Raw genomic sequence first — 17,537 nt, 5'->3', positions numbered from 1 at the left:
GCTTGTTCATCCACACAGGCCTCCATCTGCTTTTACCTGACTTTCCCTTCACTGCGATGCATCGATCCTGAGCTTGGAGGAGAAGGTCCTTGAATACTTGCCAGCTTTCTTGGGCCCCTCTTCCCTCCAGGGCTTCTTCCCAAGGAACCTTCCCAATCAGTTCCCTGAATATAATATACACCTCCAATCCTGTATTACCACACAATCTTTCACTGGCTTCATCCATTTCCCCTCCCTTCAAAATTTAACAACTTTCCACACCACACCGGTCCCCAGTGAGTATACAGCCAGTACTGGAGATGAACAGCTCAGACAAGCTAACCTAAGTCAGCAATATTTGATACACGAATAAAATAGAATTACAGTGTCTAGAGTATGGATGCTATAATTTGTCATATGAAAACCTGTACTAGACTTTTTAATCGTAAACTACAGCATATCATCCAAAAGCCAGGACTGCAGGCTGCAGGTTCTCTGAAGCCAGGAACATTCCAAAAAGTTCATTAGGCTCCCAGAGCCCAGAATTGCTAATGACAACATTCACAGAAAGAAAAAAAAAAAAAGGCTTGAGGAAGAAGTCTGCTTCTCCCACAATATTCTCAGCTGAGCCTCCTCATGGAGAGACACAGCATAAACTGAAAACTCCAGGAGCTCTCCTAATGCTTCACCACTGGAACCAAGCCACTACTTACTTTTAGTACATAAGGTATATAATAAACCTATCAGGGAAATTGGGAGACATGCCCTATAAAGTTGTTTTCCTTTCTGTTCAGACTTCAGTGAAAAAAAAAAAATCTGATATTCAAGAGCTCTAAAGATCAGAGCAGTTTCACAGCAGGTATGTCTTCTCTAACAAGGTAGCTTCTTTCTTCCTTACACTCTTAAATGCTCCCCAGACAGCAACATCTGAAACAGAAAACTCACTAATGGAGTCATTCTGACATTTTCACTAGTGTTTCCAAGGCTATTTAGTAGTAATATCTCACACATGTACAAATCCCTACTCATGAACATAGGGAGGTCTCAACACTTGCTATAATGGAATATCCTATTCCTCTTCTATGGAAGCAGAAGTTACTCACAGTCAATTAATGAAATGCTCATAGTCATATAAAAAGCAGATTCAGAAACAAAAATCAAGATTCCTGCTTTTAGGATTTGAACAGTAATCATTATTTCTCAATACAATTTCTCATTCTTAATGAGAATGACCTATCTATATCATGAAGAGCCTTTAAACAGAATTATGACCTAAATTATGCCCTTTTTTTGTTCTAATTTATTCCCTTCCTTCTCTCTGGTGATATCTCCTTTTGAAGAGGCTATATTTCTTTATTAAAAAAAAATTTTTCAAATCTCTCCTCAAACTTGTTTGTTTCAATTGGGGAAAAAAAAAAAAAAAAAGAGTTTAGTTTCCAGCAAAGATTTAATGACACAAAGAAAAATGTACCTAGAAATAATTACAGGGACAAGTCATAAATTAGCAGTCATGCCAATTCTCAGGGCATGCTACAAAACCAAATAGAGTTACAAAGGGAAATGTATGATTACACCAAGCAAGTGCCATATTTTCAGCTAAATGTTTTTGCATCTGTACTCAACAACAATGAAATGAACCTACTACTCCCAAAGTAATCAGTCATCATGAGTGCTTTCACTCTGGATTTTTATCTAGCTACTTGCTTTTTCAAACCTAGATGCTTTAAATTACATCCCTCAGTCCACAGGTTTTATTTGCAGAGGTATTAAACTCCTACTAGTTTCACTGACATTTCTGTTAACATTGAGAATAAAGCAGACTTTTCATAAGAATTAGGTAGGTACACGTGGGAAAAACATCCCAGGGTATAGATTATTGCTGGCACTGCAATTAAACATGAAATGCTACAAAACTATCATATCAGAACTATTCACTATGATATGGTATTCTTTAAGAGATAGAAGAGATAATTAGAAAGTGGACAGAAATAAATGAATACATAATTCTAAAATAACTCGTGAACTCCTTATCCCTAGTCTGGACCATTTTATGCTCAGCTAGAAGATTACAAAACAAAGAGGATCTAACTACTCCACTTCGGGTGTCTTCTGCTTTTAGGAAGGAAACACCATTTGTAAGGGACTTTCTCACATCCTTGCATGGACACAGGGCCACAGCATGTAGGGACAAACTGTTTCTGAGGCAGCACAGTGACTTAGGATGGAGGGGCTTTCACAATTAGTAAGAACATGCAAGGTGATTTAAAGATTTGAAGACTATTCCATGTAGAGTGCGCTGCTTAGAAGCAAAGGATGGCACATCACTGAAAAAATAAAGCTTTTCATAAAGCCAACATGTAATCAGTTTAGTAGTTGACAATATTTCAATATATTGTATTTCATGGGTTTTATTGCTCTTTTACTTTGCAACAAATCCCAAAGAAACAAGGTTTGCAAGAGTTACAGGAAGAACTTGGGGACAGTAGGGATCAAGAAATACTTTGGGAGAATGAAATGGTCTGATTTCTTGAAAAGAAAGCTTAGGCACATCACTGGGGTAGGAAGAGGGAGTGTCCATGGAGTGTACGAGTTTGGGGTAAGCAAATACACCCACATGTAACTGGTAGGCTGGTGGCAATCCTCTTTTACCCATGATCTTTATTGTTATCACACGTACAGTACACCCAGCAGGTTCAAACTCTTCCTTAGTTGGTCCCTGCTGAGGCTGTAACTACATGTGTGTTCACTGGCTGTTTTCTTGCAAGCTGTCCTCTCCATTTTTGCACAGCTTCATAGTCTCAGTACATATTCTATTGTTTAAGTGAAATCAACTTCCCCTAAAACCTGTAATTTCCCTTTTTAAAAATTTACAAACTCATTCAGTAAATGTGTTGTATTTTTCAACTTTACATGATATCATCTCATTCTAATTTAAAGCTGAAAAAAGCTATAAAAGCCATAAAGAACATATTGCTGTGATATAAATATTTAATAGTAATGATCTACAAAAATGGACTTTACTATTGAACTACTTAAATGGATCTCTTGAACATGTAAGAAAATACTAGATTCAATGTTCCACTCTGTGATATATTACTTGCAGATAAAGACACAAGACTTAGCTGACTAGCTTAGAATTCTCATCTTGCATTTTGTTGGCATATTTTTACCCTTACCATCATTAAACACATTGTCCTCTTGTCTCACAGTATTACTATAACATAAGAACTCCAGAAACACAGCAACTCATACTTCCCAAGATATTGTTGAAAGCTAATGTACAGGCCAACCAGAAACATATGCAACAGGTTCTTATTAAAATAAATCTCATGTAAAGATTTTATTTTTCCTTCTGATGTCTCTTAATTTCTCTGGAAGAGTTTGCTTTTCAATAAAAGTGTATTAAGTATTGGAGCTAAATAATGTAAATTAGGAAGCTTTTTATTAAAAAAAAAAAGCCAAACAAAACACACACACATAAACAAACAAACAAAAACTTGAGGGGAAAAAAGCTTTCAAACAAAAAATTCCTTCTTTTGCTGCAGATTTCTTCAGCTTGCTTTCAGTATTTCCTGGAGGAGGCACTGCTGAGACAAATAATTTGCAAAAACATGTTGACTTCTTCCATTTAATTTAATATAAGGGAGAAGAAATTTGAATGACAAAATCTGTTTCTGCAATAAAAGGGTTAGCATCCTATCCAGATTGTCTGGAGATGGATGTAGATACTCAGTGCTTATTATGATCTGTTAAACAGTGGAATCTTATTCAGCACACTGTTACCCCTTGGATGCATTGACCTTCTCACATATTGTTCAAAGACAGCATGCAAAATGGCCTTCCATGAAAAACTGAAATGAAACAAAACACTGCAAATCAGTGGTATATAGCTTTAGAAAAGAACCAGAACACTGCAAAATGAATACACTAATACTTTAAAAAGACCTGCTCTCTTACTAGTACCGAGACTAAGATTTGGCTGCCAGTTTATTACCTCAACGCATTTGAGAGACAGCCATCTAGTGAGTTTTCCCTGCATCTAGTTGTCATTATTACTTGAAATTGCGCTATGGGTGTTCCCCCATGGCATCTCAGAACAAACTACTTGAAATTACCAAGGTGATTGCACTGTCTCTGCACTTCACTGTGAACTGGTAAATAGCTAAAGCTAATTTCATATACCAGCAACACACAGAACAAATCTAGAATTTTACCAGCTATACTGAAACTGCATTCAGTCCTCCAGCTATTTAAAATCAAATCAGTTATGAAGGAGAACACTGGAAATTAAATCCAGCTACAGCTCCAGGAACACCACAAAAAAGGCATATTATTAGATTTAAGGTTGTGATAATCGGTTTGCTTCACTGTGGTTGGTGTATTTAAAAACACATAGAGGAGAAAAAGCATAAAAACCAGTATTAACTACATGAAATATGTAGAGTAAGATGGTTCTGTGGGCTCAATTTCACTTGTATGTGGATACGTAAGGGGCAACTGAGAGGCTCAGAGTTGATACATCAGATTTACCAGTGCAAAAGCTGGTTGGAAAGAGAACAAAGAAGACGCCAGCTAGTTTATTGCCTACTGTTTGAATGCATTTTTAACGAGCGTGGATGCACAACAGTTCTGACAACAGCTTCCAAGAAGCAACTCCATAAAGATACACAAATAAGCATACATTTTACCGTCTGAAGTAAGAAGTCCTGGTAATGACCATAGTACTGTTTGCTGTTACAACTGACTTTTGATTAGATAACATCTGCAAATCGAACCCTTCAAGCTGTAAACAACAGTAAAAAATTTGCAAAGATAAGGTAAGCAAGCATCACTGATAGCCCTCTGCCTTGCTTACAGATGAACTCCTGAAAGAAACACCTTTCCCACTGAATTCCACTACTGTCATGGAGCCATTTTCCTTCCAAGGCTGGTTAAGTGATCATCGTGGCGAAATAAAACAGAAGAAATCTTTGAGTATGTTTGGAGATAACTTTGAAACAGAGGTATGGGGGAGTCTAATTTCTCTGAAAGAGAGGGATATATTTAAAGGTACAGATAATAGGTGCCTACTCTTCAGACTGAGTGAATCCAGGCCTGGAAACAGTATAGTCAGCAGAGAAAATTATGCAGCGCAACAGAGCAGTCTTAGCCTGCCCTGCCCTTCGGAAGCACCTCTCTTCATCCATTGCTTTGTCTAGCTTAGGGCAGGGGCTTTCTGCCTTAGATACTTCTGTTTGCAGAATCAACCTGAACCTTCTTTCCATTTATTTCCTTTGGGATTAAACCAGCTTGCTCTCTCCACTATCTGGCCCTACCATATTTCCCTAATCAGAAATACCAGCATGATGCAAATACTTAAAAGTATGTTTGGCTTCCCTATAAGTTTGAACAGCATTCTTGGTGCCAAGTCTAATCTGGATGTCTAAACACATTTTTTTTTCCTCCCCCTCAATCTCCATTAACTGGAAACAAGGGAAACTGGACAGCACAAGAGAGCCTGGGCTGTGCTAAAGCATTGCACTTCTCAGTGTAGTCAAACACAGTCTAGTTTGGGTGCAAATGAAGCTGTCACCATTTGATATCTGTGCTGTACTCACAATAGTTTACAAAACATTCTTTCCCTGGGTTACTTGGAGTCACACTCTGAAGAATCCAACACATTTGACAGCAAAGTGACAGAGTGTGGGACTGTCAAGAAGAACACAGAAAGGGCAGACAATAAGAAAAATAAGGTCCAGTCTGCAGCTTTTTTTAACATTAATAGAAGAATCTTTTCTACTTCAACAGGCTCTTGACAGGGCCCAGAGTTCATGAGGAGGAAGTGCCTGTTCCAAGAACAGAAGTAGGAAGGATATAGATGCAAAGCTGAGAGTAGGAGGAGGCAGAAGGAATAGATAAATGAGGATGCAGAGGAGCATAAGGAGTGGCAGGTGTGATCAGTTCCCTTTTTATCAGTAGGAATCAATATGAGAATACCAAACGTAATGTGAATTTTAATGTCTGTAAAAAAACCCCGTCATCTTCTATGAATATTTTTTCTGTAAAAGTAGAATGCTTTAAATGCTGTAGAAAGACAAATATGTATGCTTTGGTCACTGGGATGAATCCGTTACTTTCTTTCCTTTTTTTTTTTTTTTAAGGTTATAGCTTATGGACCAGGAACAACGGAGAAAAGTAAAAAGAATTCAGATATTTGGATATGGCAGCTGGTATGTGACAATCCACACTTGTTAACCGATGAGTTCATGTTACAGTTCAGAGCAGACTGAACAGTAGTAAAGCCTTCTAATACCAGCAGCAGAAATTAAAATTACCACCTTCCTTCTCATTGAAAATATCATCAACAAGCACCACACCCTTCAGCTTTAAACTATGATGAAAAAGAGTCAACTGCTGCCACCCTAAAAATAATCCCTCTTCTTTCTCATCTTGTCTGTTGAGGACAGAGATATTGACATCCTTCATCAGATCTTGGTGGGGATTTTTAATGTACCCTACCTGGAGTATAGCCTATAAATACATCAGAATGCCTCAGCGATAAAAAAGCATCACCTGTTACTTCTGCCCTGAAGCATTTGCCCTCATACTGAAGTCAAACTGGAATCAGGTAGACTAAGCAAATAGAAATCTGAGTACTTGTTTATACCAAAGCAGTGGTAGGTAATCCAGATGCCTTCCATTCAGCTGGTGTCTAGGAAACATTGCAGCCCAAGGGAGGAGACAAAAAAAAAAAAAAAAAAAGAGAGACAGAGAGAGAAGCTAGTTTTCATTTACACAAGTCAGCTAGTTTGGGAGGCAGATATTTCTATCAGTTTCTGTAGAAATAGTAAATAGTAATTAAAGACATAATAATATTGAAAGACGTGTTTACACTGCAGCTTACAGCAGCCTGTGTAATCAAGCCCTTGTTGCTGGCAAGAACCTGGCTCCTCTGCTTGACAAGATAACGATGAGTCCATCCCAGTGTGGATGTGCTCCCATTAGCAATTCCTGTCAGCTCCCTGCTGACTTGTGAACTGCTTCTCAAGACTTAAAAAGGTATTGGGAATCAGAAAAGTAAAAGAGGAGCTTGAAGCACACCAGGAGGTTATCTCTGTAATTTCCAAAGCTGTACCAACTTGCAGGCTGCTAAGGTAGCAGTGTACCAATCTGTGTCCAAGAGTCAGGCGCTGGGTTGCTGCTTTGTGATGGGGAACAATGAACCATGACGCATGTTTTTATTGATGATAATAGTGTCAGACAGGGAAGATCAGCTGAATATTTAGCTAGGCCTCATGAAACACAGCATGTTTGAAATGCTCTTTCAGTGGGAAGGATTTCCATACTTACCTGCAGGACTTACTTTCTGCTAGTGAAAGGACATGGAAAATTAAAAGCCTGTTATCTGTTCTTTCCCTTCAGGAGGGCACATCGACTGTTACCATGGATGGTAAAACCCTGACTCTATCTGCTGGTGACAGCCTGCTTGTCCGTGCCCAGTCCATGTGAGTGGATACGAACAGTGGTCCAATGCGCAATTTCCCAGGTTTTGGCAACATAAATTCTGTGTATTTGGTCCACACGAGGCTGGGCATCAGCTGGTGCAGAAACACAGCATCTGCGAATGCAGGATTTGCAATAGCTTCCATTATTCCTTAGTGTCTTCAGAAGGAAACAAAGCCAGACATTCATTCTAGTTTCACCTCTTATGATTAAAACTGTGTGAAATAAAAAAGATAAGCACTACCAAGAAAAAGCAGCATGCAAAAGACCATGCATAAAGGTAGATGGCATGAATACACCAATTGGCAATCACAGCAGATCCTCTAAGCCTCAGACCATGCTTAAACAACATCAGCACAGCAAGATTTGGGGTTCAGACTAAGAACACAGCTGTCTTTGTGGAGTAGGATGCATATGGCCTTTTCATAATCATGACACGCGTGATATACGTAAAGGAAAAAAGCAGTGAAAATAGTTTCCAGAGAGAACGAAAGGGAAAGTACTTGCCAAATCTTGTGAAGAGCGGCATAAGCTGATAGGTAGAAGATGAAGGATGATGTATACTCACTGGTAACGCATTGCAGGAGATTATAGGCAAATGATAAAAATGGTTTTCTTTCCTACAGGAAAAATCTATTAAGTAGTAGTGATGACATAGCACCTCTTGTACAGCACTGAAAATGTTTGCTGAAAGAGGTGAAACCATCCAGCAGTGCACAGAACTGTTCTCTGCACCTGTGATTCCAACACAGCCACCTCCCCTCTTTACCATTACTTCTACCACTTCTGTGAAATCACTTAAATCTTAAATTAATTCCCAGTCCTGCAGTCCAATCAATGAGTGTATATTTTCAAAATCATGGCGTGATGCACATGCAGACATCTGCCAGCACAGTTCATAAATTCATATTGGATTAAGACATTTATCAGATCTGTACAGCAGACATCTTTCATTGTATGTGTCACTGCTGCACGCTGATTGACCTCTGGCCATCTCTGCAGCTGGCACAGGAACAGCCAATACCAAAGTGATCGCCACAAGAAAAATTCTATTGAATTTGTAGATAATTTTTTCGTTAAAATAATACCTGTACTATGCTGTTCCAATCCTCATCTCACCGAGATCACAATAGATGCCTTTCCCCTTGGTTCATCGATATGTAGATATACATTCTCCCCACCATGTCACGATGTTTGGCTCATATTAGTGACAGTGAAGAGAAATTCCCTGAAATATCACAAGATACACCAACATGGAGAGACACCAAGTGTAATCAGGACAGAACCTCTTTGTTTTCCCTAGTTTTCAGTAGCATCAATGTTTTAGTTGTTGGTTTGAGTGTGTGGTTCCCTGCCATACATATCAGATCATCCCTCTCCTTATTTCCCCAGGTACTGCTGGAAGAGAGCAGAAGAATGTGTTGCGCTCTGCATTGCTCAGGATCCAAAACGCAAGCAGCCTTATACCTAGCTCCTTTGCCAGTTGACTTTGATGATAACTAAGTTTCAACCTACTTGTCTTATCTTAATGATCTTTTAGTCAGAATGCCTGGAAATTTGAATAGTCTAGCATAATGATTACATAGAATTAAGTGGAGTCAAGCACTATGCCCAATTAAAACTTTTTTTCCCAAGTAGTTAAAAGTTTCAGCAAGATCTACAATTGGTAATTTATTTTTTTTTAAACAAACCAAACAATAGTTCTTATCTGGGAAATGAAAACAGATCCAAGTAGCAGGATTACTTACATAATGTATATGATCTAGAGTAAGTTAAAGGCTTTTCAAATGCAGGTCTCTGCCTCAAGATGTAGAAAAGGAGATAGGACAAATACTATTATGCCCGGTTAGATAACACTATTCACTTCTTTTTCTCAGTTTTCTCATTTGTAAAAAAATGGGTTACTCAGCCCACAGGAGGGGAGCTTTAATTGGCAGTAGCTCACAGATCTTCCCAGATCTTTGGCTAAAAAGCCCTTCAAAAACCAAAACAAACTATATCTGCTGCACCGCTTGAGGACTTCAATTCTTTGTGAAGAGAGGAAGGTGCATTAGTAAAGGAGGAAGCAACAGTACTTGCAACAACAACAAGCCTTACTTAGATCACCATTGTACTTGCTTCAGGTAACTTGCGGCACTGTCCAATTTGGTAAACTGATAGTATTAATCTGGTTAACAGTAACACACCACACGTACCATGCTGGATGCTGTCTAAGCACTACACTGTCAAGAACACAGCGCAGCAATATGACTTACACAGGAGCATTCAAGTCATGGATGTTCCTGTGCAGCAGAAATCACAAGTCGAAGTAGTCCAAGAAATGTGTTGAGGGACAAGGGGAGGGTGGGGGTGGGGGTGGTGAATAATCAGTTTTTACTAAATGATGCTTCTTTTTGAACAATGAGGCTTCTTATAGGAATAGCAAATTATCTTTTCCTGCTTTTGTTACAGGAACCCTCCAGGGGGGTTTTGTTTGGTTTGGTTCTGTGTTTAAAAAAACCACATATTGTCCTTTACATTATTAACATCAGAAACAGGTTGATAATATCTGCAGGCATTCATGCAATTACATGTTTGAGAAGGCAAAAAGTTAGCATTTCTCGATTTTATTTTTTTGTAATTCTAATTAGGTTCATAAAATATTTCTTTACTATATCTGTAACCTACAAAGCTCATTAAACTGAGATGTCATGTGTTTTATTCAAATGTTCATTCTTCTGATGAGCCTCAGATGACTTGTCTTTAACCTATATTTTATATTTAAGTTCACTAGCTTTTCTAGTAAAACACACAGCAGAACTTTACAGCTACATCCTCCTAATAACAGGGTACCTAATTTAGAAAGTTGAGCCCAGTCCTTAAGGTCATTATGGGCATGCAGTATCACACTTGAAAAGGAACTGTAACACTCCCTTGGAACAAGGGAGGCATTTATCTGATTATCCCTGGCATTGGTGCGTCTGTAGAATCGCCTACTGCCTGAGCCAACATCCATGGTTGAGGGATTCAGGATAGCAAAGTACTGTATTTTTAGTCTACCATTTCTGGGGTAACCACTGCAGTGCTACTTATAGATTTACTTTATATCACAGAAGTGTTTCGATATTTCACACTGAGTAAGTGGATAAAACACAGCAACACTTAAAACAATATCCAGAACAACTGACAGCTCTTCATCTGTCCAGCAACACTGTCAACCACAGAGATTTCAGAATAAAAATTAAGGCACCTCTGAATTAGGTACGTCCCAGCTTGAGAGAATTAAGATGTTAATTTTAAGGCTCCATTCAAACTGTATTTGTGATGAAGTCCTACCATGACACCTAATGCTACCAAAGTCCTGTGCTAGTTGCTTCAAATCAGAGGAGCTGCTGTCATCTAAAAATTAGGTAAGAGGTGTCCAGTCCCATAAGTATGCTTAAGAATCAGGATCAAACTAGCATGAGAAGACTTATTAAATTCCCTAGATACCAACTACTCAAAGAAGAGGACTTCACATTCTAGTGTCTCTTTTGAGAATTATTTCACAGAGTCACTTTGCAGTTGTTCTGTTCTCCCCCACCCTGTGCAATTCAATAGTTTTGTGGTAGCCAGAGCACAAACAAGAGCACAGAGAGAACTTGTCGTTTACTCCTTCCACGATGCTTAACCACTGTGATTTAGAAACCTGCAACTTCTTTTTTTCCAAGTTTTCAAAGAGTTCCAGGGGGCTCCTTATCAGTCAGCAAATCTTCTTCAGGTGCTTTATTCTTCCTCCATATTACATACATTGTAAACTCTCCGTACACCAGTACATTTATAATTACATGCACCCATGCTCCTCTGCCTATGAGGAAGTTGGCCAGTTGCAAGTGTGGTTCCTGGAGTCCTTTTAGCCGTTAGCGCTGTTTCTGTGCACATGTGGGCAGCTCAGTAGATGCTTTGGCACCAGAGATGCTGGGATCACAGTCTGAGGACTCCAGTCCTTGCCCCATTAGGGATCTTGCCCCATTAGGGATTTCAGGTTCAGGCCAGTGGCAAAGGCTTAGTTATGCATGTTGTCTGCAAAGTGTCCTAATGCACTCCTGTTGACAGTGTGCTTGTTCATGCGTGTCCATGACAAAACACCAGCACAAGACCATGTCCTGTGCATACGTGGCTCTTTACAACTCTTTCTATACAAGGTGCACCTGCAGCCCGATTTGGGAACCAATTTTTCATCTGAATTGTACAGAAATTGTGTCACCTCATAGTTAAATTTATTGCATCTTGGCAGGGTTGTGCTAACCTCATTAGTACAGTATTGCATAGACAATCCATCTGTTGCTCGCTGTTTCTCCGAGACCCAAAAGCAAAGCTTTCACACAAATATATATTCTAAGCAGTGTTACAATAAAGCCTACACAGACCAGAAGCCATGCCTGCACCGTGCTTCATAAATGAATTATTACCTTAAACACAGGCAGGATTGTCTGGAATCACAAGCTGCAGCTGACTTGAAAGCTTAGAAACACACACAGAGGAATTTTGAGTCCACCTACAAGCATCCACAGAGAGTTATTCCAAACCTGAATCTCACCTATCCTGGAAGGCAGCAGGAGCTTTCCCCTTCACTTCAAATGGGAAAGGTAATTGGGCCCAATCCTGCCAATTGCTGAGGAAAGTATCAAGAGGGGCTGTGGTTGTTCAATGCCTTTAAAATGGTTAATCCCAAAGAGAAAACTGGTAAATTTCATAAAGAGAAAATTTCGTAAATAGAGAAATAAAACACTCCTTTTTAGCTATTGATATATTTTGATTTAAATGCTATAGTGAGCGATATAAGCATTATTATAGTACTTCAAATTTAACAACTAACTTCTACCTTACAGTCAGTTTTTCAGTTAATATTAATTAGCAATACAGATCAAAAATATTTAAGGTAATTAGTGTCTCCGATTGCCATGAGGCTAGACAGGTCTGACCTGATAAGTTACTTATGTTCTTATTTTGAGCTATGCTGACTTATATGAATTATGGAAATACACTGGTAATATCTCACTATATTACTGTTTATAAAGTGTTGAAATATGAGACAGTAACAAAAATGTCTTGATTAGCAAGGTTACATTATACATCGACACCAGTTCAAAACAACTCTCATTGCTTGAAGTAATCATAATACTTAAGAAAATAAATAACCCAGTAAATAAAGCTTAAGTCTTCACCAGCTGTTTCTGTAATATTGAAATAAGACCTATAAAAAGCAACTTTATGCAAAACATGTACATTTGTGGTTCTGAAAAAACTACAAAAGGAAAACACTGACTCTCACACATCATGTAGTAAACACATCTGAGATCAGAGATCAACAGCAGAGCTCAAGACTGTCCAGTTTTTAAAAATAAAAAAATAACAGAACAGTTAAAGCAAGATCATGATCTAATGCTAACTACATTTCATCTTCCAAAGCATAAATTGACAGCTTGTAAAAGTCAAGAGCAGAACTCTTCTTCCTCCATGCTTGCTTTATTTTTAGGTTTTGCTTGTTTCTTTGAAGTAACAAATTCTATCAGGGGCAGAAAACCAGACTAGGTGGATCAGTAAACTAGTAAAATAAGGTGTGTTGTAGCAAACTCTTTGCTTAAACCCACACAGCATTTGCTCACATCTATAAACCAGTCTTATCTTATTGCATGAAGATAATAAATGCTTTCATTCTGTTGTTAAAAGCATTCATTATACTCTGATTTCAGATCTCCAGCCACATTTATTTTATAGAACAGATGCACATAAAGCAACCCTCCCACCACCATTGCCTGTGAGTAAAGGAAGAGAAATTACTCAAGCTATTTAACAAATTCCTACAAAACCAGCTTATGTTCATAATGCAGACATTTCAGAGCTTTGAGGTTTCTTTTTATTTATTTTATTTGCAGTTAATAATCCAGAATGCACTTGAATGAACACTTCAGTCTAATGAAGGTCATCACCTCCTGGTCTGTTTCTGATTGAATACACAAGTACTTGTAGAGCTACTCTTCAACATCAAACTATGCAGAATAATAGCTGCTTGGATCCAAAGTAACACTTGATTTTAAAGTAATAATGAAGAGACCAAAATTGTTATCTGCCCTGCAGCTCAGAGTAGATACCTGACATACAGGTCCTAGCACTATCTGATGTTACTGGAATTTTGATTGAAGCTTGAAACCTAGGGTAATATACACACACACTGTCAGACAGTTCGTATTCAGCACCCTTCCAGAAAAAAGCCCTGAAATAACAAAGTCATCAAGCAAATCAATCCCTATGCACACATCATAGTCCCTCCTGCAGAAAGCTCTCCTCTTTGAGGTCTGTAAATTGTAGAACAATTCTTTCTAAATTGCTGTTGCTCTAGGTTAAATATATCTCCAAGATTTTAGGCCCAGTAATTCAGTATAAGTTGCATTAGAACCACATGCTGGAAGAGTTGAACATGGTATTTTTAAAGACTTGCTAAATAGGTGCATGTACATGGCCATTACATAGCTAAATAAAAAATTTCCTCCCTGGTTTGGGAGTTAAATTACGCTGAATTTGGGGCAAAATTATTTGGGTTATAAAAACACTACATTATGTAGCTTTATAAGCCACCAAAAAAGATGTCATATCTAGGACAAAAGAAACTAAGCATAAGCCCATTTGGGGCTTCAGTGAGGAATTTCAGTAGATCTTTATTATGTCACAGAAAAAAAGAACTTCTGCAGTGCTGTACAACTATAGTAAAAATACTATTTAAAGATGTTTTCATGTTTTTCCCCTTGAAGGAAATTAGCTTGGTTAGAAGGCAATACTAAAGCATGTAGGTGATCCAGCTTGTGCTTCACTCATAGCAGACAAACGCTTCTGTATAAGTTGCCCTAAGTTCAAATTTATCCTTTATGATTTGAAAATAAATTTGACAATCCAATTGGCTAAACCAGCTAAACATGACAATATGTAGAACTGCAGCTTGAAAGCTTCAACATACAATTTCCAAACACTACTGGGGTTTGATCCTGAAATATAGTCATTGCATCTAGGGCTTTCTGGTGTCTCTCCCTGCCTCCAAAAGCGACATGGCAGCATCTGGACTCCATGCAGAAAGCAGAGTTGGGCACCTCCAAACAGGCTCCACAATAACCACTCTGCCAAGTGGAGAACTGCACACACCACACACAGGCATTCACACCTGAGCCACAAGGAGATGCCTGGAGGGTCATTTAAACGTCACCCTGCCAGGCTCTGCTCTCAGGGTGCTGCAGCCACCTCCACTGAGAAGCCACAGGACCCTCTGTTTCCAAGAGCTGAGCAAAGCTCATTCTCTTCTTGCAAATCACAGCTGGAGATGTAACTAACACCTCATTCTACCCAACAGTCCCAGGAAAAGAACAGTCTCACCAGAAGCAGGAGCCTCAGGAACAGCTCCCGTCTCTGCACAAGAGAAGGAAGTCAAACACCCGCCATCCTGCAGGAATATCCCAGACACAGGCTCTGCCGTCTGGGACATTTCCAGCCCCTCTTGGTACAGCTCCGCAGTATTGTGGCAAGAGAAACTGAGCCATGCAGGAAGCACCACTATGTTGCTAGTGAGCTGGAGGATAACCCGTGCTCCCTGAATGGAGTTGCAGAAAAAATAACTCTATAAAATAAAAGCAAGTACTGACAGAAAGGACAGAAAGCATGTATCACTACAAAGCCATTGTTCCTGTGGCAATTATTTGCCTGAACATATTTTGTGAGCTGAGCTGCCTACAGCATCTTGGCATACATTACAAAACGAAGGTGAACAACACATTTTGATTTGGGAAAAAAATCATCAGCAGATTGTAGAGCCACAAATAGATCAGCTTCATTTATGACAACCTGAGAAAAATGTTAACAGTTCCTGATTGCTTCCGGATATCGGCAACTACCAACCCACACGGGCCAAACCCTATTCATTACTGAGTGGCAAATGAACATTCAATGCGCAGGTCCCCTCATCAGACAGTATCTTGTAAATCTCCTCAGGAAGGGAATGGTAAACACTGGACAAAACTGAGTAAAAGTTTCACAGAATGACAAGATTTTTTTTTTTTTTTAATCTGTCAAAAACAACTAAATTAGCTTTAGTTTTAATCCAAAACAGAAAATTGTTTGCCAGCACTGGAATCAGTAATCAGATTGCTTTATCCCATCAGTCTGAGTTTAAGATGAAAATTAACCAACTCTGGCTTCTATTTCCAATATGGATGGCAATGTTCAGTTGTCTAAAGCTATTTCTTCCATCTTTTGGATATAAGCTAGGCAATTTACACCCAGTTCTTCACTGAAAGCAATTTGCCACTACTTACATCTTTGCCATTTTAGATGCAGCTGCCCTGATTTATGCCAGTATGTGATCAGAATCAGGCTGCTACACTACAATAATGCCAATGTTGCCTTGCTGTGTTCTGCATCCCCCAAAATACCATTGCGTAGTTACCTAGAGTTTATTTATACTAGATACGCACTCACACTATAGACACTAACACACCTATATATGCCTTCTGAGTATTTTAATGCAGTAATTAGTTCTATCTTGCCCATGCTGGCGAAATTTGTGCCAAGCATACCATGTGTGCTTGGCGTTTTCTAACACGACTAGCCCATTATTGGCAGCCAGAGAGATAGAGATTGATACCAAAGGTCATTTTTATTTATGTCAGACACAGGATGTTTCAGAAGCTTTTATGGAGAAGCTACATCTGTGCTCTCTGTGGGTTGGAACCACTCCATACATACTGCTGGAGGACAGAAAAAGCGGATCGTACAAGAGGGAAGAACTATCCTAGGCTTCACTGGAAGCTGACTACACTAAATGCTCCATCTAACCCAGCCTTTTCACAGCATCCCAGGCGGTGGGGCTGTGCAGCTCACAGACATGCTTCATGGAGGGCCAAAAGTTATTTTATATTATCAGCTTTAATCTAATAGAAAGGTTTCATGGCATTTATTTCCTCTATAGCAAAATTAACTCAACTTGCAAAGCTTCCTCCCCCTCAGAGGGAAATAAGATGTAGGCTCAGAAGCCCAAATCCGCAATGATATTTAAGTGCCTGAGGAACTGTGCCAGAATGTCTGGCAGGGGAAGCTAAACAGACTCAGTTTTAAAAGTGAATATAGTGAATGGAGAGACAGACTGAAAGCTCTGGAGAATGAAGTACTCTTTTTATCTACTATGGGGGGAGCTGTTATGTGGCAAAGCAAACTTCTTGTCTATTCTTGCTCATCTGTGTGCCTAAACCCAGCGTTGGTGCCACCTCCACCCATATTTGAGACTGGCCTTTGCTGCAGCTGGCACCAACTTAGTCACAGATGCTATTTCCATGACATCAACATCAGTGCCCTGGGAGCTGGACAGAGATAAACACAGCTTGTATGATCACACAAACAGCCATCTACAAGTTCCTTGCCCTGCACGACTAATAAAAATACTTTGTGAAAGGTACTAATATTCATCTTGCTTAAAAACAAGACATATAGAAACAACAGAAAATATTTTGAAAACCTTTGTTACTGAGTATTTTATACAGCCTGTGTGTTTTGTCATTAAACTTATTTTCCATAATTATTTCTTAACATTTTGCATTGAATCCATTTTATTAATTCCCTCATGTGTCTATATTGGGACAAATGCTATTCTCAGCTGTATTTATGTAAAGATGCAGCTAATGGAATTCCCCTTATCTCACAACACTGCAGCAGAGTGCCAGCGCTCTATCTACACAGGCGTTGTAGCAAAGCCTGGCACAATGATAGAACCGCATCAGCACATGAAGGCTGCTTAACACCCAGTATACTCCAATATGATATGTCTAATCTACAGGTTATAACCACTCTAATAGCTTACCTCGTTCAAACTAAAAGAACTAAATATTTGGTGCTTTAATACCCTTATTACAGCTGAGTCAGTCTTGACAGCTGTGCTAGGAAAACAGACATAAGCTGTATTCATTGAGAAGGAACTTCTTACAGATGTTGACATTAACATCTGGATAAAGAGAGAAGACAGCACTGGAGAGCAGTAAGAACATCTCAAAAAAAAAAAAAATCAGTTAACTAACTCCTTT

General features: G+C 39.0%; 1 protein-coding gene across 1 annotated transcript; it reads left to right on the top strand.

Annotated features, from left to right (window-relative positions):
* Window positions 1-4,836: 4,836 nt before the first annotated feature.
* Window positions 4,837-8,932, top strand: LOC104506057 (3-hydroxyanthranilate 3,4-dioxygenase-like; the record flags this gene model as incomplete). Its single annotated transcript, XM_010146867.1, has 4 exons — window positions 4,837-4,982; window positions 6,120-6,188; window positions 7,381-7,463; window positions 8,854-8,932. Coding segments are annotated over 4 exons (377 nt in total), but the record flags the coding sequence as incomplete, so codon positions are not given.
* Window positions 8,933-17,537: the final 8,605 nt, after the last annotated feature.

The sequence above is a fragment of the Eurypyga helias genome, unplaced genomic scaffold, assembly GCF_000690775.1.
Source record: "Eurypyga helias isolate BGI_N326 unplaced genomic scaffold, ASM69077v1 Scaffold30252, whole genome shotgun sequence".
In the NCBI taxonomy this organism is placed as follows: Eukaryota; Metazoa; Chordata; class Aves; order Eurypygiformes; family Eurypygidae; genus Eurypyga; species Eurypyga helias.
The sequence above is the reverse complement of the archived record's forward strand: the minus strand, read 5'-3'. Positions and strand labels throughout refer to the sequence as shown.